We start from the raw sequence: 25,965 nt of genomic DNA on the forward strand, positions 1-25,965 counted from the left end.
TAAAATTGTCAATAAACATTTTGGTTGCGAATAATTAGAATTTCCTGTCCTAATTTCTGTCTATCTTTGGATGGGTTAAGCTTTACAGGGTTAAGGTTCATTCACAGTGGGTACTTGGATGGCCATGAGATGCAGATAAAAGCAGCATAAACACATCAGCATAAAAGTTTACTTTTGATGCTAAAAACCACATGGTTTTACCTTACTTTGGATTGTAATGTTATTTGTAATGTTATTTGAGAAAAAACCTCTCCTGAGTTGACATCAGCTACATAAAGAACAGTAGATAAAGCAGATAAGGAAATTTCAGTTACTTCTTTGAGCACTTTTGTAATTTTTTTCAGATAATGCAAAGATTTAGTGTCCGTGTTTGGTTGGGACTTTGAAGATTCAGTCTGCAAACGAGAGAGAAAGAAAGATTTCTTTGATTATTTTAATCTACTTACACTCACAATCTCATTGTAGATCTTTTACAGCAACTTCCTCTATGTCTGCCTCTTCCTCTAAACACCACCCATTATTTATCCGTTTGTTTGAGGTTACAGAATATTCATTTATTCAGTCTGGTAAAAAAGGGAAGTGAAATGTCATTTAAATGAAATAAAATTCAAAAAAGGAAAGAACTCAAAGAGCCCTCCCTACCACATGTGTCCAACAGGAAGGTGTTTTTTTTTTTTAAATTACCACATTCTGTGTAACTTCAGCTCAGTTCTCCTTCCAACACGCTGGCGGTAACTGCGGCAAAATGCCTGAGGCTGATGTGCTGTACTCGGATGTGAAGTTCACTAAGTCAAGGGATAAAGGCAATGGTGAGTCTTAAAATGATATTTAACTTTTACATCTATCTGGGTAGTTAAATGTAATCTTTTTATTTTTGAAATAACACATCTTGGATTTGCTTCCTCGAAAGACTTCCACAAGCATTCTTTTATCTTATACCACAGTGTGAAAGAGTAAAATATACAATTTAGAAACATACACTATGAGTTCAGCTCATACTTCTCAACACATTTCTCACAGTTTGGTTTTGTATTTTCTGCTCTAGGAAGAGCTTCCCCCTCCGAGGACACCACATACTCTGAAGTAAAGATTGCAAAGACCTCTCAGCCGGCTTCAGAGCTCACTGGTGGGTAAAAATTGTGTCACATATACAGAAAAGGGAACTCTGACCTCCTGACTGTGGTCATTATGGTGCAATGGTGGCAAAGATGAAGCTTTAGTCAACCTAATGCAGTTTTTAAAAAATAAAAAATAAAAAGTGATTCATAGAAACATAGAAAAAAAATTCTGAAAGTCACCAAAGAGTATTTTTATGTACATTTAAAGATACAAATAAAGGATTTGATGTTTTTTGTTTGTACAGTAGCAGACGTTGTCAGTTTGATCTATTTAAATAACATAGCTTTAGATGTTGCACATTGTTACAATTGATAGTTACATAAAATACGTCCTGTTTGCCCAGATGCTACCTTCATACAAACTTAACCTGAAGAGAAAACTTGTTGAGAGAGTTTGAAAGTTTCCTGTAAGAACAGTTCGAATTGAGGAATCAGCGATATTAATAAACTTTTAGTCATCAGTTATCAGCCTTCATGTTTCCTGTTGGTCTATTTTTACATGTCAGTGCCTTTTCCCATCTTGTAGAAGAACTCATATCCCTGTGAGAGTGCGTTTCACACATATTTGGAATTATGGTTCAGAAATGGTCAAGTGTGTCTAAAATTTTAATTTAATAGCATTTTATTGTATGTTTGTAATGATTATTTGCAATGTATTTTGTAATATGTTTAAAGTACAGTTTTAAATAGCTTTTTGTAAATGCATTTGATCTATTTTAGTGCTCATGCCACCTGCCCCAGAGACTACAGTTGAAAATTTGCAAAATTGGCTAATAGTATTTACAGACATGTTTATTAATATGCATTGTCTCTGTATATTAAACTAAAAAACTAAACCAAACTAAACTAACTGCCTCGCTGTAACATTTAACACATTAAAAAATTCTTGATTGGCGTGTGATAAAAGTGATATTAAAGTTGCAGAAGTGACTGAAAGAGGAAAAGCTCAGCTCACGCATGTAGATCTGTCATCTGTGTGTAAGATATGAAGTGTTTTCAAGCGTAAATGTGTTTGCAGAAGTTGCTGTTGGAGTAGATAAAACAGTTTAGCAAAGCTGTGGGTTAGTTTGGGTGTGCGCAACTTCAGCTTTTTAAATATAAACTGTGAAATGAAAATGAAAAAAAAAATGAATAGAAAAACAGTAAAGCTACGAACTTAATATTTTATAAGATAAATGGAAAGATAAACAAACATGATGTAATTAAAGACAGATGGGACATTTTTCCTTGTTCATTAGATAAAGTTAATTAAGAGTGATTTCTAACACTAAATGGTCAAAATATAAGTGAGTGCAACCCACAAACTCAGCTCTGCTGCTCGTTACACAGGTGCATGTTCTTTATGAATGTGGCTCCATTTAAATGGGGATCAAACAGGCTTAGCAAAGGTAGCAGATTTTTTATTTTTATTTTTTAAACCAAGAGGCATTACTGCAATAGAAAAATATCCACCGACACAAATAGTCTTTCTTTTTTTACTAACTTTATAAAACACTGGAAGGGGAAACAGGAGTTGTTGAAAAAATGAGACCATTTGTCACTTTTGTTGAAAATGTAGATATGTCAGTCAGATATTAAATAAGATGAATAGGTTTCCTTTAATGAAACTTGGTGATACAGAAACATTTAAAGTTAACCCTTCCAAATGTTTGAACTTTTTCTGTTGTTTTCTGTCACTGGACTTTAATATGTATTGAATATGGCACTCAGTCTGAGAAGAAGTTAGCTTAATGTTTTGTGGTGTCTTCTTTTATTGTGGCACCTTTGTTTGTAGTGTGATATAAAAATATGAGAAAACTCAATTAATATACTGTTGAAATTTTTTTTAAAACATTTAGAATTTATGGTTGTACAAAAAATTACTTTGATTCATATTCTTCAAATCCAGTATCTCCAAAACTGATCAAGCCTTTCTTCCTGCTTCATAATAAATTAATCAGAAATGGAGGGGTTAGGCCAAGCATAGAATATAAAGAATATCTGTTTTGTTTTGTTTTTTGTTTTGTTTTTTCTTCAGGAGAACTTAAAATAGTTCTTTTATAGCCTGATTGTAATTACAGGGATTCTTAAAATGAAATAAAATAAAATTAAATTAAATTAAATGTAAAAAATATAATAAAATAAGATAAGATAAAGTAAAATAAAATATATAAATTAATGAATAATAAATAAATTAATAAATAAAAACAAAAATTAAAAATAAATAAATAAATAATTAGATAAATAAATAAATATAAATAATAATTTTTGAAAAATGTGATAAAAATCTTTTTTTTTTTCTATTTTTCAACAGTTCCCAAACAAGCTGGATCAAACAGTCAATCAGGCGTCACATCGGAGAAATTGCTTTTGGTCGTCCTGGTTGTTCTGCTGGTTGCTGCTGTCTCTGCTCTTGGATACACCAGTGAGTTTATAAAGTTAACTCTAAATAATTATCAATGTGACTTTAAACTCTGATCACGTTTGATAGAAAAAAGGCTGTGATTATGATTTAATCATTGTAGGCCGTTTTCTGACTGTGTTGATAAATGAGAACAGCTCAATAAGAGCCGACCTTAAAGCTTCTCTGAGGAACTCTGATTTAGGTGCCCCTTGTGGACAAAGTGAATCTCTTAACTCTTGTTTAAGTTTTCGGACAAAAACCTTAATCTGTTTCCTTCTAACAGTCACACAATGTGATTATTTGTCATGAAAAAGTACGACAAGGCAGTTTCAGCTCCCTGTCAGTCATCCGGCCCAACACCTACACCTTCACAGTGGTTTTAGGAAACTCAAATGACAGTAGAAATGATAAACCTCGGGGAATTTGTTTTCATGGTGAGCCAGGTTAACACCCCAACAGAGCTCATCCATCACTTTTTGAGATGAAAAACAGAAAGAGAACAGGTATTAAGGGATTGAATGAATCCTTTGGAAAAGTATGGAGATGTAAACTTTCAACGGCATTTAAAAAAAAACCTCCTCACAGGAATTTAATGACGACTCGGTGTTTGTGTAATGTCATTGCTGAAGCTGGTGCTCACTGACAACACTTCCTTTTTCCTTCTTTAGCGTTCAAAATGATGCAAACCACAGAAACTCTTCAAAAACTGACATCTGAGTATGAAAAAATGAAAAAGAATATCACAGGTGAGCTCGACACAGGGTGAGCACATAACAGAAGAGTTAATGATGACAGTTTGTCCGCTTAAATAAAGGAATGATCAGTGAATTTTAAATGTTTTATCCTTTAAAGAACAGAAAAAATGTGAAGCAATGCCGTGCATCATACTGCAGCCAACATGCTGGAAAAGTGAGTGATAAACTTTAAATTTCACAACTATCTGTGAGCTCTGTGAGTGAAGAAACAGGTTATGTTTAAATTAAAACTGCTTCCTGTGAATCACACAACAAATAACAGTCGACTGAAGTCTTCACTCTGATCTTTTTACAGATGAAACATGTTGGAAATGTGAGGAAGGCTGGGAGAAATTTGGAGAGAAGTGTTATTATTTCTCCACCAAGAAATTCCCCTGGAGTGAGAGCAGGGCTGAGTGCCAAAAACAAGAAGGAGACCTGGTGAAGATCGACAGCAGAGAGGAGCAGGTAAAACACACAGGTGCAGGCTTTGATTTATCACAGAGATCTGAGCTGTAATGATTTAAACTGTGTGTTTCTGATCAGATATTCCTGGATGAGAAACTAAGACCCAAAATGAAAAAGGACGAAGATAAGTTCTGGATCGGACTTACAGACTCAGAGGAAGAGGGCACATGGCTGTGGGTGGACAGATCTCCACTGAATCAGAGGTTTGTCTGTTTTCACATTTCCTGTTAATTTTCAAAATAAAAATGACTGATATGATTACTGGATAACTGAGGAAAATTTTTCTCTTCTCTTCCTTCTAGTTTGGTATTTTGGAATGGAGATGAGCCAGACAACTGGAAGGATAGAAAGGACATAGAGGAGGACTGTGGGAGGATGGGGGAGAAAGGAGGAGATGTAAACTACAGAAGCTGGTTTGATCGAAGATGTACAGATTCCTTTAAATACATTTGTGAGAAACAAGGAAAAAATGGAAAACTTGAGTGTGTCCTGTAGAAAACTTCTGCTCTGTAAACAATCTCAGGGAAGGATGCAAAGTGTGGAGCAATGTTAATATTTTATGTATTAGAAGCTGATAGATTGTTTACTTACATCAAACAGTATTTTACACTCAGAAACTATTCTTATATAATGGTAAAAATATAATTTACCTTTCAGTTTGTTGAGTTGCAGCTTCTTGTATTTTTGATGAATTTCTTTTTTTACTGCTTGAATATATTGGATTCTCTTTTCTGTATAAGTCTATGAATCTTTTAACTGGTTGTTTGGTTTGTAAATATTCTGAAAGTGTACAGAGATACTCTGTTTTTACGAGAAGTGGTTTAAACAAGTTTAATTTAAAATTGTACATATTATTGTGTATTTTGACTCACAGTCACTCATCCTGTTAGAAAAGTTATTCATATCTATTGTTTGCAGATACTCAGACGCATACTTTGAATGTGGATTTCATTCTTTCTGAATTTTTCCTGTACGCACCTTTAAAAACATTAAACTAATTCCAGTGTCCTCAGTTTGTGTTATTTGGTTGTAAGTGTTCATGATGGGAACACCCACAGACTATATGTAGAGTGGACAACGGTTTTGAAGCCAAAATTCCCCGACACAGGCGCAGCCATTGAAGCAGTAGCCAGAGTCTGCGCAGTAGAGACTGTGAGGGATTCTGGGAGAATCTGAGTGGAGCAAGAATGACAAAAGTAATAATTATTTGTTTTTCTTTCGAGGGTCTTAACACTTCTTGACTCTTCCTCTCAACATATTTTGCATTCCCTGAAAAAAATACACAAGAACGGCGGCTGTCAATCATCGTTAAACATGACGTAAAGCCTCATTTTCAACCTCCTTTAACTACTGAAAACGAAACTTAAAGACAACAGAGGACTTGAATACAAGGCTGCCAAATGACATCTTCAAAACACCACAACAATCAGACATGAGAAACATTTCTATGAGGTGTATTAATTTTTTAAAGTTTGACCACAGCCCATCTGGAATAACTGGAGAGCTGGATTTTTAGACCTATAGTGCAGCTAGCCACCAGGGGGAGCAGTTTTTGTGGCGACCTCACGTCGAGCCAAGCAATATGACATCCTGTTTTTTTTTAAGTCTATGGGAACACCTCGCAACGGGATGCCAGTATGGCCAAGAGCAGGCTTGAACAGATTATGTGTTCTTCAATGTTTTCTGAAAAAAATCACAAAAAAGACCAAAGTATATTTCTTAACGCCTGAACTATATCTGGACAGTGCAGAGGCTGCTTGTATAAAGCAAAAGAAACCCAACAACTCTGACAGCAGACGTCTTTAAATGAATGGATTCATCAGGATGTGAAAATGTGAGAGTTCAAAAAATCACATGAGAGGACAAAAAGACAAAATCAAAGATATAAAAAGGTTCAGAATGAATAATGAGAAATATTTGGGGCTAGAAATGTTGTTAGCTGGTAAAAATAGAATGAATGATAAAAATAATCCAAAATAATCCTGCCATAAAAGTATCCTGACATATTTCTCCTTATCGCCCCCTAAAGGAGATGATTGTCCTTGCTCAGAAGCAGAGTTCGTTGATCTTTACTCAGAACGTAACTCTGCAGAAATCTGACCACTGATCATCTGGTTTAAAGAGACACCTAAAGGACAGGTGGGTTTGATTTTATCTGTCTGTGATGAAGGAGCAACAATGTTTGACCACACTTGTTGACAAGAAATCTCTAGAAGAGTTGGTTTGTTTATTTTCATTGAAGTGTCAGTAAGAGCTGCTGGCCCTTGGTCAATTATAGATACAAATGTGGCCCTGGCTTCCACCCCTGAAATACAAAATACTTTAAAAGGTGGTTTGATTAGATTTCACACTACAAAAAACAAACCTTGTATGGTGTTTTTGTATTATTTTTAGCAAAAATTGTCTTAGTATAGTTGATATGAGCCACATTTGACTGGTCAGTTCAGAAAAATGTCTTGTTTCAAGTTATGTAAAGAAAAAAAGAGGTCTGAAATGTTGCAGAAAATTTGCTTGAAACTAGAAAAATGCCTTGATACAAGTAACTTTTCTCTTGTTCCAGTGGCAGATTTTTTTTTACTTGTTCCAAGCAATTCAGACCACATTTTTCTCTTTAATAACTTCAAATAAGCCATTTTTCTGGACTGGTCAGGTGAATGTGGCTCATTTTGCGTCTTAAAAGACATTTTATACGAAAAATAAGTCATAACAGTGGATAAGATATCATTTTCTTGCAGTGCATAAGTAAAGCATAAAACTCACCAGAAGAGGGCAGCACATCCAAACTGTTCTTACTCCAGACATTAACAGGAGATCATCTTCTTATTTAAATTTTTTAAAACAGATTGTTTTTCATCTGCATTCACAACACTGACAACAAAGCTGTTTTAACTGTAGAATATAAATAGTAATGTCTATTTGTAGGATAATTGTCGTTACTTATGTTCATGTCAATTTACAAGTTTCTGTAAGTGTCTGAAGTTTGAAAGCTCTGATGTCTAAACAGTTAAAAACACTGAGTGGATTTTTTCAGTCACAGATGCTGATCTATTAATTTGTGTGCAAGAGGACGAAGACACCCCACCCCCTTTCTCTCTCTGCTTTTTGCCTCAGTGTCAGTTTATCTATTTTCAGACTCATCTAATCCTGATCAAGGAGCGTGAAAACTTCAACATGCCTCGTCCTCAGAGCTACAGAGAGGGTAAGACCACGCTGTCTAATATGAATGGACCTCATCATGTCTCAGGCTGAGGTGGTCCAGTGTTTATCTTCTTAATGATTCGTTTCTTTGATCAAATTTCTTTCTTTGCTGTCATTTGATGTCATTTGGTGCTTAATTCCATGAATGTGTAAATGTGTCATGCTTCTGTGCCCCTACAATAATGTTTCATACAGTGGGGAAAATAAGTATTGAACGCGTCAACTTTTTTCTCATCACATTTATTTCCAAAGATGCAATTCAAACCAAATCTCTAAAAAACATTGGTATTAACTCAAAAAAATCCACACATGAAAAGAAATCACAACGTTCAGGTCCATAAATAATGATTATGGTGAATTAAGTACAATAACACAGGAAAAAAGTATTGAACACGCTAACTGAGATTCATCTGATACTTAGTGGAGAAGCCTTTGTTTGCAGTGACAGCTTCCAGACGCTTCTTGTATGTTTGAACTAATGGCCCACACTGCTCAGGTGAGATTTTGGCTCATTCCTCTGCACACATTGTCTTTAAATCTGGAATATTCTTTGGTGCCCTCTGGTGAACCCTTTTCTTTAGTTCTTTCCACAAATATTAAATTGGATTTAAGTCCAGTGATTGACTAGGCCATTCTAACAGATTGATTTTCTTTTTCTGAAACCATTTGAGAGTCAACTTTGCCGTGTGCTTTGGATCGTTGTCCTGCTGGAAGGTCCAGCCACGTCTCATCTTCATCATCCTGGTGGATGGCAGCAGATTCATATTAAGAATTTCCCCATACATGGCTCCATTCATTGCTCCATCAATTATATGAAGTTTGCCAACACCATGAGATGAGAAACAACCCCATGCCATGATGCTTCCACCTCCAAACTTCACTGTTGGTGTAGTGTTTTTTGGGTGATGTGCAGAGCCATTTCTCCTCCAAACATGGTCTGTAGTATGACAGCCCAAAAGTTCAATTTTGGTCTCATCTGACCAGACAACATTCTCCCAGTATTCTGCAGGCTTGTCAAGATGCTGTTCAGCAAACTTTAAACCAGCTTCAACATGCCTTTTCTTGAGGAATGGAGTCTTGCGGGCTGAGCGTCCATAGAGGCCATGGCGGTTGCCTATTGTTTTCTCTGTAACCATTGTACCTGCTGCCTCCAAGTCTTTCTGGAGCACTTTCAGGGTGGTTCTTGGCACGTTGAGTACTCTTCTGACTATCTTTCTGACTCCCTGCTCAGAAATCTTCAAGGAGCTCCTGTGCGTAATGAGAAAAAAGTTGACAGTTTCAATGCTTATTTTCCCCACTGTATATGCAAGCTTCCTCTCTGAATCCTGAATCTCATGGAGCATTTAGGTATATTTTAACTTCAAGTCACTTTACTTTTTAAAATTCTAAAACACAAAGTGAATGTTATGAATAGATAATAAAACATGACCTTTAATGATGATAAAACTCAATCTTTGAAGGTCAGAGCTTTGGTGGCTGGATGAAATAAACTGTGTGAGAGGATTTTTTGGTAACTGATGATGTGTCGCTGTCATCAGAACCCAGACAAACCAACAATAAATGAATTAACGGAGCAGATAGCAAGTCGATAAATCTACATCTAGCATAAGTAACCAGGAAAAACTCCAAAACACTTTGCTTTTTAACAAATAAATCAGTATCAGTCTATATTTAATCAGTCTGTATTTGTATAGTGCCAAATTATAACAAACGTTTTCTCTAGACACTTTCCAAAAGCATCAACAGGTCTTGACCTGATAAGGTTTATGAAATTTTTCAAGACAAGATAAGGAGTCTATCTCATCTTAGCTCACCATGAGTACAGCAGCGTTAAGCAATAAACTCTTATCTCAATACTAAGAAATGAGACTTAAAATCTAAAAGTAAAATGGTCCTTTAACCCTGATTCTCATAGAAAGGCCGTTTGCACGAAGACTATTTTGAAAAAGTTTATTTTGATGTCTGAAACTGTTGCCAAGGGGATGGGTGTCAGATCAAAAGTTAACACCTTTTTTCTTATGTTTTCCACCGAAAAATTACAAATGTGTGAAACATGTAACTATTCTGAGAAGTGTGACTTTTGTCACTGATTACAGATGCACAAAAAAATTAGTAACAAGATGAGATCAAAAACCAACCCCTGGTGTTGAAGCCAAAGCAGAAGTGCTGAAAACTGAAGTTTCTCAAGTGTCTGCTTGAGGTTGGCAGCTGAGAAACACGATCAACAACAGAAATAAACTTCAGCCTGGTTAAAAACAACAGTTTTGGTTCAAAGAGTTAATATCTGGGGAGATTGTTTTATTTAGGACTTATTCAGTCCACCTTAACACTCAAAGCTCCATCAGAAACATAGTTTGATGACCCTCAACTCCTTGATTGATGCATGTTTTCATTCTAATTTGATCATTTCCTCCTCCTCCTCAATAATAATCGATTACTGAATTAAAAAGAAACCATTAGCAGCTCCAGCTCTCAGCCCAAGCTTTCAAAACAGCTCTCATCTCTGACAAAGCGAATGACCAATCATGGTTTAGGATGTCAGGGCGGCCTCAGTCTGTTCTCTGTACGGATGTTTCAGTTTATTCTGTCTATTCTCTGTTTAACAGGACAAACTTCAACCACCCAAGAGTCCCTGCAGTCCACCAGGGGGTCAAAGGTCACAGGGGAAAGAGTGGCCCTGCTGGTCGTCAGCGCTCTCCTGGCAGCTGCTGTCATTGTTGTTTGTCATCTCGGTACGTTTCTGACAAAGATCAGTGCGACGTCACACACACAAAAAATCTGAAAAGATTTATTGTTAGGTACACTTGAGCACATCAGCAGGTTCAAAGATTCATAAAATATGACTTTGATTATCTTTAAACACAAGGTAAGGAAACTTGCTGAAAAGTTAGAGAGATGGATGATTAATTTAAAGGTAAAAAAAAAAAAAGATTATGTTTTTTTATGTTTGTTTGTTTGTTTTTTTTGCTGACCTGAGGCGTGTACTATAAAGTAGGATTAACACAACTGAGATCTCTCTCTGCTACTGAAGTTCGCTAAATGAGACATTTGTAATCCTAATAAGCAGTACAACAAAGCTGAATATTGACTCAGTCAAGGGGTATGACAACCCAGGGTTTTCCACTCCGGGACCTTTTTTTTGTTTTGCCAACTGTTGGACATTAAGCCTCTTTTTTTTTCAACATTTCAGACATTTTTTAAAATATACACATCGTGTTTTTAATATATACATATATTTGTTATTCATTTCTTGTGGCTCAGATGAAGGGTCATAGAAGATTTTGTTCTAAGTTGATATTTGTGTTATTTTTTGTTATATATTTTTTTCAAAATGAAAAAAAAAAAAAAAAACATCTTCAATGACCTAATGTTGGCTCTTCAACTTGTTGTTCTTTACAGAGCTGGTTGTCTTTACTGAGGTATGTTATCTCATTTGGAGCCATGGTAATCCAGGGTTGGTAATCTTGAAAACTGCGTATCCGTATCAGGGTGATCCAATCCAATGTTGCTTTGAAAAACCGGCATAAAACTGAGATGATTCCCCGATCCTGGACAGCAAGAAATGGGATTTCCAAACCAGGATCTGATTGATCTGGATTTAATTCTTTGAACAACTGGCCCGAGGAGATAAAAAGTATCTGAGTCATTTCACTAACTTAACTTCCTGTTTTCCATTCAGCTCATGCTAACATCATAACCCAAGACGGTTTCCAGAGACTGAAAGATGAACTTGAAGCTTTGAAGAAGAATCCCACAGGTAACTTGGGTACATACTGGTTAAAAAGGTTTTATTGAAATGATAAAAAATGATCATTAACCTTTGCAATGGTTTACTTTGAATCAACATCTTTGTTAAACCTAACAGACGGAGAAAAAAGATTTATCTTTAAATGAAAAAAAATGAGGGTCCTTAAAGAATTATCAGTGAATTTTAAATGTTTTACCCTTTGAAGAACAGAGAGGATGTGAAACACAACCATGCATCATTCTGCAGCCAACATGCTGGAAAAGTGAGTGATAAAATTTAAATTTCACAACTATCTGTGAGCTCTGTGAGTGAAGAAACAGGTTATGTTTAAATTAAAACTGCTTCCTGTGAATCACACAACAAATAACAGTCGACTGAAGTCTTCACTCTGATCTTTTTACAGATGAAACTTGTTGGAAATGTGAGGAAGGCTGGGAGAAATTTGGAGAGAAGTGTTATTATTTCTCCACCAAGAAATTCCCCTGGAGTAAGAGCAGAGCTGAGTGCCAAAAACAAGAAGGAGACCTGGTGAAGATCGACAGCAGAGAGGAGCAGGTAAAACACACAGGTGCAGGCTTTGATTTATCACAGGGATATGAGCTGTAACGATTTAAACTGTGTGTTTCTGATCAGATATTCCTGGATGAGAAACTAAGATCCAAAATGAAAAAGGACGAAGATAAGTTCTGGATCGGACTTACTGACTCAGAGGAAGAGGGCACATGGCTGTGGGCGGACAGGTCTCCACTGAATCAGAGGTTTGTCTGTTTTCACCTTTCCTGTTAATTTTCAAAATTAAAATGACTGATGTGATTACTGGATTACTGAGGAGAGATTTTTCTCTTCTCTTCCTTCTAGTTTGGTATTTTGGAATGGAGATGAGCCAGACAACTGGAAGGATAGAAAGGACATAGAGGAGGACTGTGGGAGGATGGGGGAGAAAGGAAGAGATGTAAACTACAGAAGCTGGTTTGATCGAAGCTGCACAGATTCCTTTAAATACATTTGTGAGAAACAAGGAGAAAATGGAAAACTTGAGTGTGTCCTGTAGAAAACTTCTGCTCTGTAAACAATCTCAGGGAAGGATGCAGAGTGTGGAGCAATGTTAACGTTGAATACAGCTTGTAATTAGCTCTAGATTCATCAAACATTTACTGAAGCAGCTTATCAAAGTATTTCAATATTTTATTAACCAACCCTTTTTAAATTTGACCCGGTTTTCCTATTTTTGAACTGTCTTTGTTTTGATTTTAACCAACTTGTTTTAACCTTTTTGTGTCCTCTTTTGTCCCCTTCATATGTATTGTATAAAGCACATTTTGAAAATGTGTGGCTTAAATAAAATGTCCCTGTTTTGCTTTGTCTTGTCTTTAAAGATTGAGCTAATTCAGTTTTATCATAGTTAGAAATTTGAAATGCTGATGAAGATTTTTAATTTTCAGTAGAATTCATGAATGGTGATGTCTCTTTGTAGAGGTGTGTCATTGCTTGTTCCCATGTTTCAGTGAGTAAGTAATTTTGAAAGAGGTAAATTATCAATTTTGAAAGCTGATTTCTTAGTTGTCTCAGCCTAAAGATGTCAAACAATTCCACATTTAAATGCTTTGTAAAGGGAAAATTCAAAAACATAAATGCAGCATCACAAATCAAAGCAACTAGTCACAACAGGACCTTAAAAAGAAGACACAACCAAAAAAAGAGACGAGATACTACCGTCAAAAGATAAAACAGGACCCTCAAAATCAAGAAATGAACACATCACGACAAAAAAAAGTCAGGACAGCTGACAGAAATAAAAACAAAAGTGACATGAGCATTTGTGATTAAAAAAATTTAGGTTTCAGAGCAGCAGGATCTTATTTTATCCTGGACAAAACACATTTTTTTTTCCTGCCAACATTTCTTTCAATTTCACATTTTTCTTGTCAATTGACCGAAACTTACAGACACTTATTTGCTTTTCCTGTTTTGAATATGAAGATAATGCAAAAACCCTCTTCTGATGCCTCATGTGGTGAAAATGTGTATAACATCTGTCTTTTCTGAGTCTCAATTGGATGATCAGGTGAGCTTATTGATGTAAAGCATCAGAAGGTCATGAGCTAATCTCTCTTGTTGCTAGAACCCACCCTATTACAGCAGTTCTCTCTTCCTTGTCCGTTTCTTGTAATTTTTTCATCTCTTTTTTTGTCATTTTTGCATTTAGAGTAGATTATTACTTTGTATGGTTCATTGTTGGTCATGGACACCAAACTGGTTTTGTCTTCAGTGATATTTTTACAATTTTTTTCTCCTGCGTTTGTCTAGAGATCCTACATGTAACTATGGCTGCATTGTTTACATGTGAAATCAGCTGTTAGCAGCCTGTAGCATGTCAATGCTAACTGGTGCAAGGCCAGATGTTTCCCCACAAGGTGAGGAGAAGGAGATGAGGATGACGTGCTGGTTCTCAGGTCTGAGCTAAGAAGTGACGGCATCGACCTGTCCTTCCATCCATTGTTACTGGGAACATAAGATCTATCTCCAATAAGATGGACGAGCTAGCTGTGCTAACCTAGCAACAGAGGAAATACCAGAAGGCAGAGTAGCATTATGCTATTCACAGACATGGCTAACAGAGCTAACAGCAGACACCAACGCCACATTGGAGGAGCTTCACCTGCTGTGAGCAGACAGGATCCAGGAGACAGAGACTGAACAGACTGCTGAAGAAGCTCAGTCCTGGACCCTGTGGAGGTGGAGACTGGCTGACTGGACAATGATGGACAAGCTGTCACCATCTATTTTCTCATGGACTTCTTTGCACTTTCTATACACTTTCTTACTTTTGTTTTCTTGATTGCTGCTGTGACTCTTGAATTTCTCCTGGGGGATGAATAAAGTATTTTCTATTGTAATGTGTTGTATTGTATTCTATTCTATTCTATCCTAACAGTATAGAGCTCTGTTGAGGTCTCAATGTAGAAATTTATGTACTCTGTGAAAGATCTTCAAAAGAACTACATCTCCTACTTATATATTTCTATTACACCCACAGGGGGCGCCATGACAACATTAGAATGTTTTCGTTTCACAGTTGAAATCAAAGAATCTTGATAAGTTTGTCCCTGACCATGTGAGACATGTTAAAGCATAATGCCGGCAGCAACACCCCACAAGACAAATCTCAACACACATTTAGAGGGGTATGCAGAAAAACCAATCTGCAGCAGGTGTCAAAGTTTGTCTTGAACCACTCTCAAGCCTTAAAACAACCACAAGTGCAGAATATGGAAGTTACATCATTTGCCACCATCACCACAGCCACCAATTCTCATGCCTACTTCTTTAGAAACTGCTATTCTAGGAATCTATCTGATCAAAAACATCACATGACATCTTATCAGATGGAGCAACTTCTCACTCAGCACATTTAAACCAAGATACACTGTCCCAGTTCTGGTTCAGTATTTTGAATATAATGAAGAAAATTCTATCAAATCAAAAGGTAAACTGTAAAAACCATGATGATGGAACTTATCTGAGACTGTAAGGTCTGTGTCTTTGTTGTGTCTATATGAAAAGATGGAAATAAATTCTTAGTGTTAAAAAAACAGATACACTGATATAATCTGTGCATGAGTGGAAAAAAAGACTGTTAAGGAAGTGGAAGCCAACATTTCTAACATCTTTTTTTTAATGTCCATCAGGGTCTTTTATAGCAGCAGCAGACACATGAGTGCCTCAGTGTTACACTACTGAACTGCTGAGCTGTTTGTTGGTTTGGAGGTAAAAAAAAATAGTAAGAAGAGGAAGCCAACAGTGAGTTTACAAATACTATACTGTTAGATCTGTCTCTTTATCGATACAAAAGCTTTGCAAAAAGATCCAGTTTCTCTGCTTTATGTATAGGAGGAACTTCACCCGTCAACTCGATTCCAAACCAAGAATCTGTGAAACTTGGAAAATGCCTCGCCCACAGAGCAACAGAGAGGGTAAGAACATGCTGTCTGCTGAGACTGAATAAAAGACTTTGACATTTTTTGACCATCAATTTGCTCTAGCCCAGCTGATGTTGGTTTGCACTAATTGGAAGTTCAAGTAATAATAACTGACAGATTTCAGGTGGTATGGTGCATTTCTTTGCCAAAGTATTCAGCCTTTCCATGGTGTGTTCAATACTTTTTTCCTGTATTATTCTACTTAATTCCACATAATCATTATTTATGGACCTAAACGTTGTGATTTCTTTTCATGTGTGGATTATTTGGGTTAAAACCAATGTCTGGTAGAAATTTTGTTTGGATTGCAGCTATGGAAATAAATGTGATTTTAAAAAAAGTTTACGGTCTAATACTTATTTCCCCACTGTAACTGTTCTGAAACGTGCTGCTGCTAATAGTTTCCCATACATTCTTGGAAACAAAAAAAAAACATTTTAAATCTCAGAGAGGTTAAAGAAAGGATAAACAAAAATAGATCAATCCACTGAAATATAGCGTTGAAATTCTGAATGTGCCACATTTCCTCTCATGTTTTGTTCCATTGTCTTCAATAAACAAAGACTTACACAGGAAGACCAAAGAGTTTCAAAGAGTCTGTTCTCCGTACGGATGTTTCAGTTCATCGTGTCTACTCTCTGTTTAACAGGTCAGATGTCTACTATCCAACAAAGCTCAGGGTCCAGCAGAGGGTCAAAGGTCACAGGGGAAAGAGTGGCCCTGCTGGTCGTCAGCGCTCTCCTGGCAGCTGCTGTCATTGTTGTTTGTCGTCTCGGTACGCGTTCTATGTAGAAATCACACTCCATATTTAGTTCCTTACATCCTGATATCTTAAAATGTTTCCTTGTTTTGAGATTAGAGTGAGATTAAATTATGGAAACATTAGATGAGGTTCATACAGTAGATTTTGCTTACTGAAGCAAAGCTTTCTACGCAAGACCAACCTGACAACACAGCAGCAGAAAGAGCTGAGAGGATTTCAAAGAAATTCAGGTATTTCACTGACTTAACTTCCTGATTTTTATTCAGCTCATGCTAACATCATGACCGAGAACAGTTTCCAGAGGCTGAAATACAAGCTCCAAGCTCTGAAGATTAATTTCACAGGTAATTCACACAGTGTTATAAACCAAACATGACATAAAAGGAAGTGTTTCGCATTTGTAAGAAAAATGTATTTGTGGGCTGAGCAGCACTTTAACTCTCTACATGTCTCTGGTTAAAACGCCTTCCTAAGGTCCCTTCCCAGAGACGTATCTGAAGTGTGAGGAAGGCTGGGTGCTGGAGGAGAGGAACTGTTATTATTTCTCTACTACCAAATCATCATGGAGTGTGAGCAGAGATGGATGCAGGCTTAAAGGAGGAGACCTGGTGAAGATCGAACACATGCAGGAGCAGGTCAAACACACTGCTGCCAGCTCAATTCATTTTAAAGCTCCCATATTCTGCTCCTTTTCTGCAGTTTAATATAGATCATTGCTGTCTTCATGAAATGGTAGTAACATGTTTTGGTCCAAAAAGCCAATACATCAAGCACAGCAGCATTGTTTCCAGGCTCTCATAGCCCCTCTGTTCAGAACGCTCTGATTTAGTGGGCGTGGCCTTCATATGTAGATGAGCCACCGCTGATACCGCCCCGCTCTTCTGCGTCACTGAGAGCGGCGCCACAAGCTCCGAGTGCACAATGTTTAGAAAACAGCGAAGCTCGTTTACTGTAACATTACAGGCTAAAACAACAGGCTAACCGCAGCTAAAGTTAGCATGCTGAAGCTAACACAGAGACAGGGGGGACACTGAGGAAAAGCTCTTACATCTGCTCCACAGCACACAGCATTTAAAATACTCACATTTCCAGGGTCCCAGGTTTGTTGGTGGATGGTTGGTAATGCGCCTGGATTCAGGACCAGTCTATTCGCTAGCCCTCTGTTGTACTGTCCAAAGTTGGAAAAGCAGTCGGCCGTGAAGTGACTAGCACGCACATGCACAGTTTTACTGAGTGTAGCTGGCACATTTCCTTGATAAATGAACTCTAGCCACTTAGTCTTGTCTTCTTCTGAGATGGGAAGCTTGTGCATGGAACTATGTGGCTGTTTACAGCCAAAAACAGAGCAGTGATGGCTCTTCAACTTTGGTATTCTGCTCTCCGCTGCTGGAGATTCGGGGGTTTCTGGGCCAATCAGGTCAGACTTGCTCCTGGGAATCGCTGACGTCACAAATCCCGGAAATTCCAAACAGCTCGTTTTAGGTCAGGATTTTACATTCACAAGCACTACTAAGTACAGGTTTTGTCATTAAATATCACATTTTGTGGGCTGGGAGGAAAGCCAAAGACCCACAAATTTCACTAGAGACTTAATAAAGTGATTTTTGCATAATATGGGACCTTTAAGTCTTTTTTTTAAATCCTGAATGTTCCTGAGCCTCTCATGTTTGCTTTCTTCCAGGTGTTTCTCAGTCTGCAACTGAGCAACAGAATGACCGACCCAGAGGACATGTTCTGGATCGGACTGACCGACTCAGACGTCGAGGGCCGATGGTTGTGGGTGGACGGATCACTCCTGAGCACATGGTTTGGCTGCTTTTGTCTGATTTTCTGTTTATGTCCAAAATAAAAGTCATCAGTTGTATGGAGACATCTCTGTTTCTCTTCCTCTTTCTCTAGGTTTTGGGATGTACGTCAGCCAGACAACAGGCTCGATGGTGACCCAGATGGGCAGGACTGTGTGAGGATGGGGGGAGAAGGATCATTTAAGTTCTGGTTTGACAGATCGTGCAAAAGCCCTCAGAAAAGTATCTGTGAGAAACCAGCAGAACAAGCACCTTTGAAGCTTACCTGATTCTGTCTACAGATTGTTTTTACCGCAATCTGTTCATATCAAAGGCACAAATCTGCATCCGGGAACACGTCCCCCTGTAGCACACACGGATAAATACTTAAGCTTGTTTAAAGAACTGAAACTGGTGTTTGACTGTGTTTCATAAGTATTTTTAGATAGCTACATATTTATCAACTTACTGTTTGTCTTGTGAGGTTGTACAAAAAGTGAGCAGTGCCTGTACTGAAGCCCTTTGAGGCCTTCATAAGTCATTCTGAAATAGTCCAACTATTTAAGAAAGTTAACAGAAAAAGTAAGGAAATTCATGTTCCGTAGATTTTTTCTTTGTTGCTTCTTTGCAATATATCTTATCCAGCCCACAGTTTATTTATCTTTTAATAGAGTTATGTTTGTAAGGCTTAGCGCCAGCCTGTTAGCTATGGCTGCCTTCTACAGCAGCTCTCTCTTCTTTGTCCATTTCTTGTAATTTTTTCGTCTCTTTTTCGCAATATTTGCATTTGGAGTGGGTCATTACTTTGTATGGCTCATTTGTTGGTCATAGACAACAAACTTTTTGTGGCTTCAGTGTTATTTTTACTATTTCTGCTCCTGTGTTTGTCTGGAGATCCTACCTGTAACCATGACTGCATTTTTTTACATGTGAAATCAGCAGCAAGCAGCTTGTAGTTTGTCAATGCTAGCTGGTGCAAGGCCAGATGTTTCCCACAAGGTGAGGAGAAGGGGGTGAGGACGACGTGCTGATTCTCAGGTCTGAGCTAAGAAGTGATGACATGGACCTGTCCTTCCATTCGTCGTTATTGGGAACCTAAGCTCAATCTCCAATAGGCTAGCCGTGCTAACCCAGCATCAAATGGAATACCAGAGGGCAGAGTAGCATCATGCTATTCACAAACGTGGCTAACAGAGCTAACATCAGACACCAACACCACACTGGAAGAACTTCACCTGCTGTGAGCAGACAGGATTCAGGAGACAGAGACTGAACAGACTGCTGAAGAAGCTCAGTCCTGGACCCTGTGGAGGTGGAGACTGGCTGAACTGGACAATGATGGACAAGCTGTCAGCATCTATTTTCTTATGGACCTTTTTGCACTTTCTATACACTTTCTTACTTTTGTTTTGTTGATTGATGCTGTGACTTCAATTTCGTTATACTTGTTATAATGACAAAGTTCTATTCTATTCTATTCTATTCTATTCTATTCTATTCTAATGAACATGCATGTAATAAAGCGTGAATGCAGACCGATATCTTATTTTTTTCGGTGGGAGTCCGTTTATTTGTGTTTTTGGTCAAGTAAAATATGTCCCCGTCTGAGTGCAGAGGAAACCGGCAGAGGAGCAGGGAGGGGGTGTTTGATGCGTGCGCCCTGGGCTTCTGCTGCACAAAATCACTGCTGTAGGGGTAATTTCTGCCCTAAACCTTGTGATAGGACCCAACTTGTTCCATCCCAGAGTATCACTTTAAGGTCAGATGTGGGTGTTTTCCACCATGCATAACTGAAAAAATGTTATTAACCAAAAACTAATAGTTATATTCTTGTGCATAATTTCTTGACTGATCAGATTTTAAGCTGCAAACTCCCAAGTGGTGGTTCTGACTAAGAGCATGAGTATCAAGGTAAAGTAAGAGAAGGATTCATTTTTTGTTCTTTTAATGTAAAAGTAAACTAAACATCTTCATCTTCATCTTCAGTCACAACCAAGAGCGCCAACATTCAACTGACTGAAACAACAAAACCAAAAAGTAGAAACAGTACAAAAAGCAGATGAACTTTACTGTTCTTGGTTTCTTTCAAACTGTTTCACTGAAACATTTCAAAGTCGCCCGTCTTGTCCTAGACCAGGAGTGCTTCAAAGAAAAATGACTGACAGATTCTAAAATCTGTCCATGACCCATGATTCTGTTTGTTTAGGATAATTTAAACCTGGCATGAGGAGGAGGGGAAGAAGTTTGTGAAGTATGAAGCTCCAAAAGCACTGCAGGTCTCCAAACTGTGACGATGTGTTGATTTGTTTTGCAGAGTGAAAAAAGTCTCTGATGCTGTAGCTGCACTGAACAGTACAGAGGTCTTCTGCTGTGGCTCCAAATGGTTTGAAATGAAAGTTAAGTGTTTTTTTAAACACTCAGATAACAATAGGTTGTGTGTTTTTTTCTCACTAATTTCAAATATGAGTTTAAGAGGATTCTTTTTTTTTTTAACTTGTTTTGATTGACTGTATTTTTCTGATATTCTGTCTCTATAAACAGTTTATGAAGCGTCTCTCACTGCTCTTCCTCAGTCTGAATCCTCCTCACGTTGAAGTGTTTTCTCTCCTGCCTCCTTCTCCATCTTCGCCCCACATCTCCCGGATGGCGAGGATTCGAACAAGCATGGCCTCCATCGTGCTGTCATCAAGCGGGGTGGAGGTGAACCACACGGGGCTGCTGGGAACACAGCTGCCAACGGGCTGGAGGTAAAACACGTTAGGGAGTTGCCTCACCGCCTCTGAGCTGCAAGAGAGGAGAGTAGAGGGAGGAAAACATGAGAAGCAGAGTCCGTCTGGATGTAGACTCTGAGGTTTATTTGTGTCTAAAGCAGAGAAAGTTGAAGCTACGAACCACTTGGAGAGGTAGAACTCGTAGAGTCTGACAGGACAGCGGAGAGGGTTTGCTGCGTTCTCCATCATCATGGTGACACTTTCCGTTTTCTTACGTTTCTGAGCTGGGACGCCATCATCTGAAAACACGACAACAAAACTTTATAAGTGTGAAAAATCCCAATTTCTTTTACACATTCTTGCTTGTTAAACGATATTTGCAGAGAAATGGGAGAAAAAAATTGGGAAATCAGAATCAGAAGATGATGAAAGAAGGTTTTCTCTGGTACCTGACTTTTCCTCTGTCGTGGTTTTTGGGAGATAGAAAAGCAGGAATCTGGACCTGGTGTTGCTAGAGTTCGTTTTTGTGCGGCGCACGATGTGTGCGAAGGACAGCTGGCGGTGCTGCTCCACCGTGGTGAAACCCAGCGACTTGCAGCAGAAGAAGAGCAAAGTGTTGAGGAGGACGGCGGGGGAGTACGCCCCCAGCTGTTTACACTCCCACAGAAACTCCTCCTCCACATGGAAGTGGACATAACCTGCAGAGAGAAGAGGATTCATCTGTAATCTCATCAATAAGCATCGATCACAGGCAGAAACAGGGAGGAACAGTGAGCAGAGACTCACCACTCGCTGTGACGGAGGGTTTGAATCCTCTCAGGATCTTTGTGAACTCAGAGGAGAACCTGAAGTAGAGTGAATCACTGAATATGTTCTCCATACGACCGTTTTCAAACAGGTACTGCAGACAGAGAACAGAGAGGGCGTGACTTCTTCTGACTTAAAAGAAGCTGATGTGTGAGCACGTGCTGAGCTTCATGTGTGTCGTCTTGCCTGTTGGATGCAGAGACAGAGGTAGAAGAGACGGTCAGGAGGATGCGTCTCCCCGGCGTCCTGCTGCTTCAGCTCTCTGATGAAAAGAGCCAGGCTGTTGCTCAGCTCGGCCGCGGAGCAGAGAAGGATTTCCTCCTTAATGTTCACAGGTTTTTTCAGCGTCCTCCTCCACTGTATCCATCTTTTCCAGGCGCTGACGCCGCACTGACTCTCCACTCTGCCTAGCCCCTTGAGCACAGCTTTAGAAAAACCTTCATGACGTGTCTCCTCTTTCGCTTCATCAGAGGAATCCTGCAGCTTAAGACCCTTCACAGGAAAGAGAAGACGAGGTTTCACCACAGACATGATTCTCTAACTTCTTTGCTCACTTGGTGCGCATCAAGGCTCCATTCTGGGCCCTTTATTGTTCTCGCTTTTCATGTTGCCTCTGAGGTCAATCACAGTCAGGCACAACCTAGCAGATGACCTGCAAATCTATCTTCCTGTGTTTCCCAACAAAAGTGGGGCTCTCCAAACCCCAACTGATTGCATTGCAGACATTAAAATGTGGTTAAGGCAGGATTTTCGTGCAAGCCCATACAACAGGACAACAGTACCATTGTTACAATTGTCGTGAACTACCGTGTCGTGCTTGTGCTGCTCAATCTGCTGAATCTGCTGACTGTCTTTACACAAGATGAGCATCTGTTGCTCCACTTTTGCTCTTAGCATTCCCCAATACACCAGATGCTCGGTTCAACTCTGCTTTGGTGGAGATCTACCAAAAGCTGCTTCTGGACAAGACAGTTATAGCACCACCTACAGGCCTGTTATGCTTACTACAGCGTTTCAGTCCCTCAGCGTTTCTGTGTAAACACAGATTCTTTTCACTGGGTTTTAGGGTTTTCAGATGAAACGTTGTGTTAAAGGGGCCTAAATTTGTTATTAGATATTAAATTTGACAAAAAAATTGACAGTGTGGTCAGGGACGGTTTTATCAGTTGTGTGTTTTAACAAAAGTAAAACCATTCATGCTTTTATCAGCTCAAGACTAATGCAATCCATTTTATGTCGGTGTCTCTAGGTTGTCACTCAACTGCCCTCTGCTGCACGCTTTTTAACAAACACTCGCTGTTTTGAACACGTTACCCCTGTTTTGTTTTCCCATCACTTGCTCCCTGTTTCTTTTATATTTGATTTTAAATTGCTAGTTTTGTTTTTAAAGCTTTTAATGGCATTGCTCTTCCCTATCTGACAGATTTACTGTGTGTTTGGCCTGCTCAGTCGCTGGACCCAGGCTTTGAAATTAGCTGCCCCCTGAAATACACACCACTACAGACTTTGGGCCTTTTAAACCCAGGCTTAAAACCTATTTATTCAGACTGGCTTTTAACATACAGTAATTTTAGATAACCCTTAACTTTAGAGGTCTGCAAATTTCATCAGACTTAGGTAATAATTAGACAAAGTTTTTTTTCTTATTTCTTTGAAATTAACCCTGAAATTTCATGAGGATTCGGTGAAATTAGCATATAACTTTTGTCTGGATTCTGTTTTGCAGTGCCCCTGTACTCGCAGTGTCTATCACAATCAGGTAAGGCCAATTTACAACCCCACTCTTGGTGAATATCACATCTGGGGCCTTCAGTTGTATCATGTAAAACATCATAGGCCTAATCATAAAGGTTTATCATTTTGCATGTGATCTCAATTATGCATATCAACAAAAGAAGTTGGTGAAATTCATTTAAAAAGGCTAACTATCAACTGCTTATTGGGAAATTGAATTATTCACTGAACATTTTAAAGGTAATTAAACCTAACTTCTGTTTTCAAGAACTAAGCAGCTATTTATCACCTGCTTCTCTGGGAATAGCAGAAATGTTGGGATACTTCTAAAAACATTTTGTGGTGAATTGTGATTTAATTTCAAATAAACTATTTGCTAATCGTCACCTTCTCACCTTCAATTTGGAGTAGATTTTAAAGAAACTGAAAAAAAATAGTTACCTACCAATTGTGACTTGCGACAATAAGTTTGGACATTATTTTAAAGAAATTATGTGCTAACTTCAAAGAAATAAGAAAAAACTTTGTCTGATTCTTACCGAAGTGCATGCTGCTGCATGAAATTTGCGGCCCTCTGAAGTAAAGTGTTACCTAATTTTATGATATTGAATTTAAAGTGTTGTGTCCTGATGCTGATTTTAAAAAGAATCACTTTGGTCACCTAATGTGTTGTTAGGAGCTCCACAAGGTAAAGTTGATTGACTTTAAAAGTCATGACTTACCTTGTTCTTGTTGTGAGCTTCCTCTGCAGGTTGTGTTTGTGACGAAGGACCGGGCGCTGAGCACGTCTCATTCCCTTTTGTTTCCGGAGCTGAAGGAAGAGACGTATGTGTGCGCTCACGCTGACGTTCACAGGATTCATCTGTTTCTGAAACTGGTGGTTGAGTGGGTAACCCAGAGCTTCTGTTATCACAGGTTTCTTCCTGGTTATTGAAACCAGCCTGTTGATCTTCTGTGTGGTTATTGGAGTGCTCTGAAAGTTATACAAAAATGTAAACGATGAATCAAACCAGGTCTATTAACTAAAGTGCAACTAAAGTTTTATCCCTTTACTCTCACTGATTGTTGGGACAAAGATTTCCTCACCTGTTGCTTTTCTATCTGTCTGCATCTGCTTCTCATGTTGCACTTTCTCCGCCTCAGATTTGAGGTCAAGTTTCTCTGTGAAATCTTCGGTCTGGATTTCCTTCTGTGTGGGTTTTCCAGCTTCATCGAGAGGGTCTGGTTTCCCAGGAAGAAAAACAGGGACAGGCACCTGTTGGAAAAAGAGGAAAAGTCTGAAAACTCTGTTCTCCAGGACATTTAATATAAAACAAGTAACAGGAAACAAAATGATGAGAAGCATCTTTCACACACTGCTCTGGAAATTTTCAAGACGCTTGCGAGCATTCATCCCCCATGCTGCTAGTTTTTCGTGATGGAATCAGGGTGGTGGGCAGAACATGACAGTTAAAGAAAGCTTTATTAGCCACTTTATTAGGTAGACCTTGCTAGCCCCAGGTTGGACCCTCTTTTGCCTTCAGACCTGCTTTAATCCTTGGTGGCATAGATTCAACAATGTCCTGGAAACATTCCTCAGAGAGTTTGGTCCATATTAACATGATAGCATCACACAGTTGCTGCAGATTTGTCAGCTGAACATCCATGATGAGAATCTCCCGTTCCACCACATTCCAAAGGTGCTCTATTGGATTGAGATCTGGGGACTGTGGAGGACATTTGAGTACAGGGAACTCATTGTCATGTTGAAGAAAGCAGTCTGAGATGATTCCAGCTTTATGACATGGAGCGTTATCCTGCTGGAAGTAGCCATCAGAAGATGGGTACACTGTGCTCATAAAGGGATGGACATGGTCAGCAACAATACTCAGGTAGGCTGTGGACTTTAAACCATGCTCAGTTGGTACTAAGGGGCCCAAAGTGAGCCAAGAAAATATCCCCCACACCATTACACCAGCAGCAGCCTGAACCGTTGATACAAGGCAGGATGGATCCATACTTTCATGTTATTGACGCCAAATTCTGACCCTACCATCTGAATGTGGAGCAGAAATCCAGACTCATCAGACCAGACAACGTTTTTCCAATCTTCTATTGTCCAGTTTTGGTGTTGCTGTGTGAACTGTAGCCTCAGTTTCCTGTTCTTAGCTGACAGGAGGGTCACCCGGTGTGGTCTTCTGCTGCTGTAGCCCATCTGCCTCAAGGTTGGACATGTTGTGTGTTCAGAGATGCTCTTCTGCAGACCTCGGTTGTAACCAGTGGTTATTTGAGTTACTGTTGCCTTTCTATCAGCTCCAACCAGTCTGTCCATTCTCCTCTGACCTCTGGCATCAACAAGGCATTTTGTCCCACAGAACTGCCGCTCAGTGGATATTTTCTCTTTTGGGACCATTCTCTGTAAACCCTAGAGATGGTTGTGGGTTAAAATCCCAGTAGATCAGCAGTTTATGAAATACTCAGACCAACAACCATGCCACGTTTAAAGTCACTTAAATCACCTTTCTTCCTCATTCTGATGCTCAGTTTAAACTGCAGTA

General features: G+C 38.7%; 4 protein-coding genes across 4 annotated transcripts in view; 3 read left to right on the top strand and 1 right to left on the bottom strand.

The window, feature by feature from the left end:
- The first annotated feature begins 720 nt into the window (after positions 1–720).
- LOC141803156 (uncharacterized) lies at positions 721–5,249 on the top strand. Its single transcript, XM_074687080.1, has 8 exons — positions 721–809; positions 1,046–1,126; positions 3,412–3,522; positions 4,170–4,247; positions 4,354–4,410; positions 4,552–4,703; positions 4,782–4,906; positions 5,006–5,249. Exons 1-8 carry the CDS (start codon positions 746–748, stop codon positions 5,196–5,198), a joined length of 861 nt encoding a protein of 286 aa, XP_074543181.1. The 5' UTR covers positions 721–745; the 3' UTR covers positions 5,199–5,249.
- A 2,625-nt stretch (positions 5,250–7,874) lies between these two features.
- LOC141803298 (C-type lectin domain family 4 member E-like) lies at positions 7,875–12,934 on the top strand. The gene is made up of 7 exons (XM_074687259.1): positions 7,875–7,902; positions 10,508–10,633; positions 11,581–11,658; positions 11,855–11,911; positions 12,053–12,204; positions 12,283–12,407; positions 12,508–12,934. The coding sequence occupies exons 1-7, from the start codon at positions 7,875–7,877 to the stop codon at positions 12,698–12,700; spliced, it is 759 nt and encodes a 252-aa protein (XP_074543360.1). The 3' UTR covers positions 12,701–12,934.
- A 2,654-nt stretch (positions 12,935–15,588) lies between these two features.
- On the top strand, positions 15,589–18,523 carry LOC141803299 (CD209 antigen-like protein C). Its single transcript, XM_074687261.1, has 6 exons — positions 15,589–15,623; positions 16,279–16,404; positions 16,659–16,736; positions 16,867–17,027; positions 18,074–18,198; positions 18,292–18,523. Exons 1-6 carry the CDS (start codon positions 15,596–15,598, stop codon positions 18,464–18,466), a joined length of 693 nt encoding a protein of 230 aa, XP_074543362.1. The 5' UTR covers positions 15,589–15,595; the 3' UTR covers positions 18,467–18,523.
- Positions 18,524–20,104: 1,581 nt separating this feature from the next.
- The window catches only part of LOC141802665 (uncharacterized), a 29,370-nt gene continuing 23,509 nt past the window's right edge, over positions 20,105–25,965 (bottom strand). The window contains exons 35-41 of the mRNA XM_074686237.1: positions 24,515–24,683; positions 24,151–24,401; positions 21,881–22,186; positions 21,674–21,788; positions 21,337–21,585; positions 21,069–21,186; positions 20,105–20,960 (exon numbers count right to left, since the gene is read on the bottom strand). Coding sequence (XP_074542338.1) covers positions 20,762–20,960; positions 21,069–21,186; positions 21,337–21,585; positions 21,674–21,788; positions 21,881–22,186; positions 24,151–24,401; positions 24,515–24,683 — 1,407 coding nt within the window. The 3' untranslated portion in view covers positions 20,105–20,761. The remainder of the gene's footprint in view (positions 20,961–21,068; positions 21,187–21,336; positions 21,586–21,673; positions 21,789–21,880; positions 22,187–24,150; positions 24,402–24,514; positions 24,684–25,965) is intronic.

This window comes from Halichoeres trimaculatus, unplaced genomic scaffold (assembly GCF_033239565.1).
Source record: "Halichoeres trimaculatus isolate MK-OKI-2021-1 unplaced genomic scaffold, fHalTri1.1 fHalTri1_scaffold_14, whole genome shotgun sequence".
Taxonomy (NCBI): Eukaryota; Metazoa; Chordata; class Actinopteri; order Labriformes; family Labridae; genus Halichoeres; species Halichoeres trimaculatus.

What these genes read in the sequence shown, in the direction of transcription:
- LOC141803299 (XM_074687261.1), top strand. Translation starts at nt 15,596, where the DNA reads ATGCCTCGCCCACAGAGCAACAGAGAGG. An exon ending in CCCACAGAGCAACAGAGAGG is followed by an intron (nt 15,624 to 16,278) that starts GTAAGAACATGC and finishes TCTGTTTAACAG; the next exon opens with GTCAGATGTCTACTATCCAA. An exon ending in TCTGAAGATTAATTTCACAG is followed by an intron (nt 16,737 to 16,866) that starts GTAATTCACACA and finishes CGCCTTCCTAAG; the next exon opens with GTCCCTTCCCAGAGACGTAT.
- LOC141803298 (XM_074687259.1), top strand. Translation starts at nt 7,875, where the DNA reads ATGCCTCGTCCTCAGAGCTACAGAGAGG. An exon ending in TTTGAAGAAGAATCCCACAG is followed by an intron (nt 11,659 to 11,854) that starts GTAACTTGGGTA and finishes TACCCTTTGAAG; the next exon opens with AACAGAGAGGATGTGAAACA. An exon ending in AGGTCTCCACTGAATCAGAG is followed by an intron (nt 12,408 to 12,507) that starts GTTTGTCTGTTT and finishes TCTTCCTTCTAG; the next exon opens with TTTGGTATTTTGGAATGGAG.
- LOC141803156 (XM_074687080.1), top strand. Translation starts at nt 746, where the DNA reads ATGCCTGAGGCTGATGTGCTGTACTCGGATGTGAAGTTCACTAAGTCA. An exon ending in GTCAAGGGATAAAGGCAATG is followed by an intron (nt 810 to 1,045) that starts GTGAGTCTTAAA and finishes TTTCTGCTCTAG; the next exon opens with GAAGAGCTTCCCCCTCCGAG. An exon ending in AGATCTCCACTGAATCAGAG is followed by an intron (nt 4,907 to 5,005) that starts GTTTGTCTGTTT and finishes TCTTCCTTCTAG; the next exon opens with TTTGGTATTTTGGAATGGAG.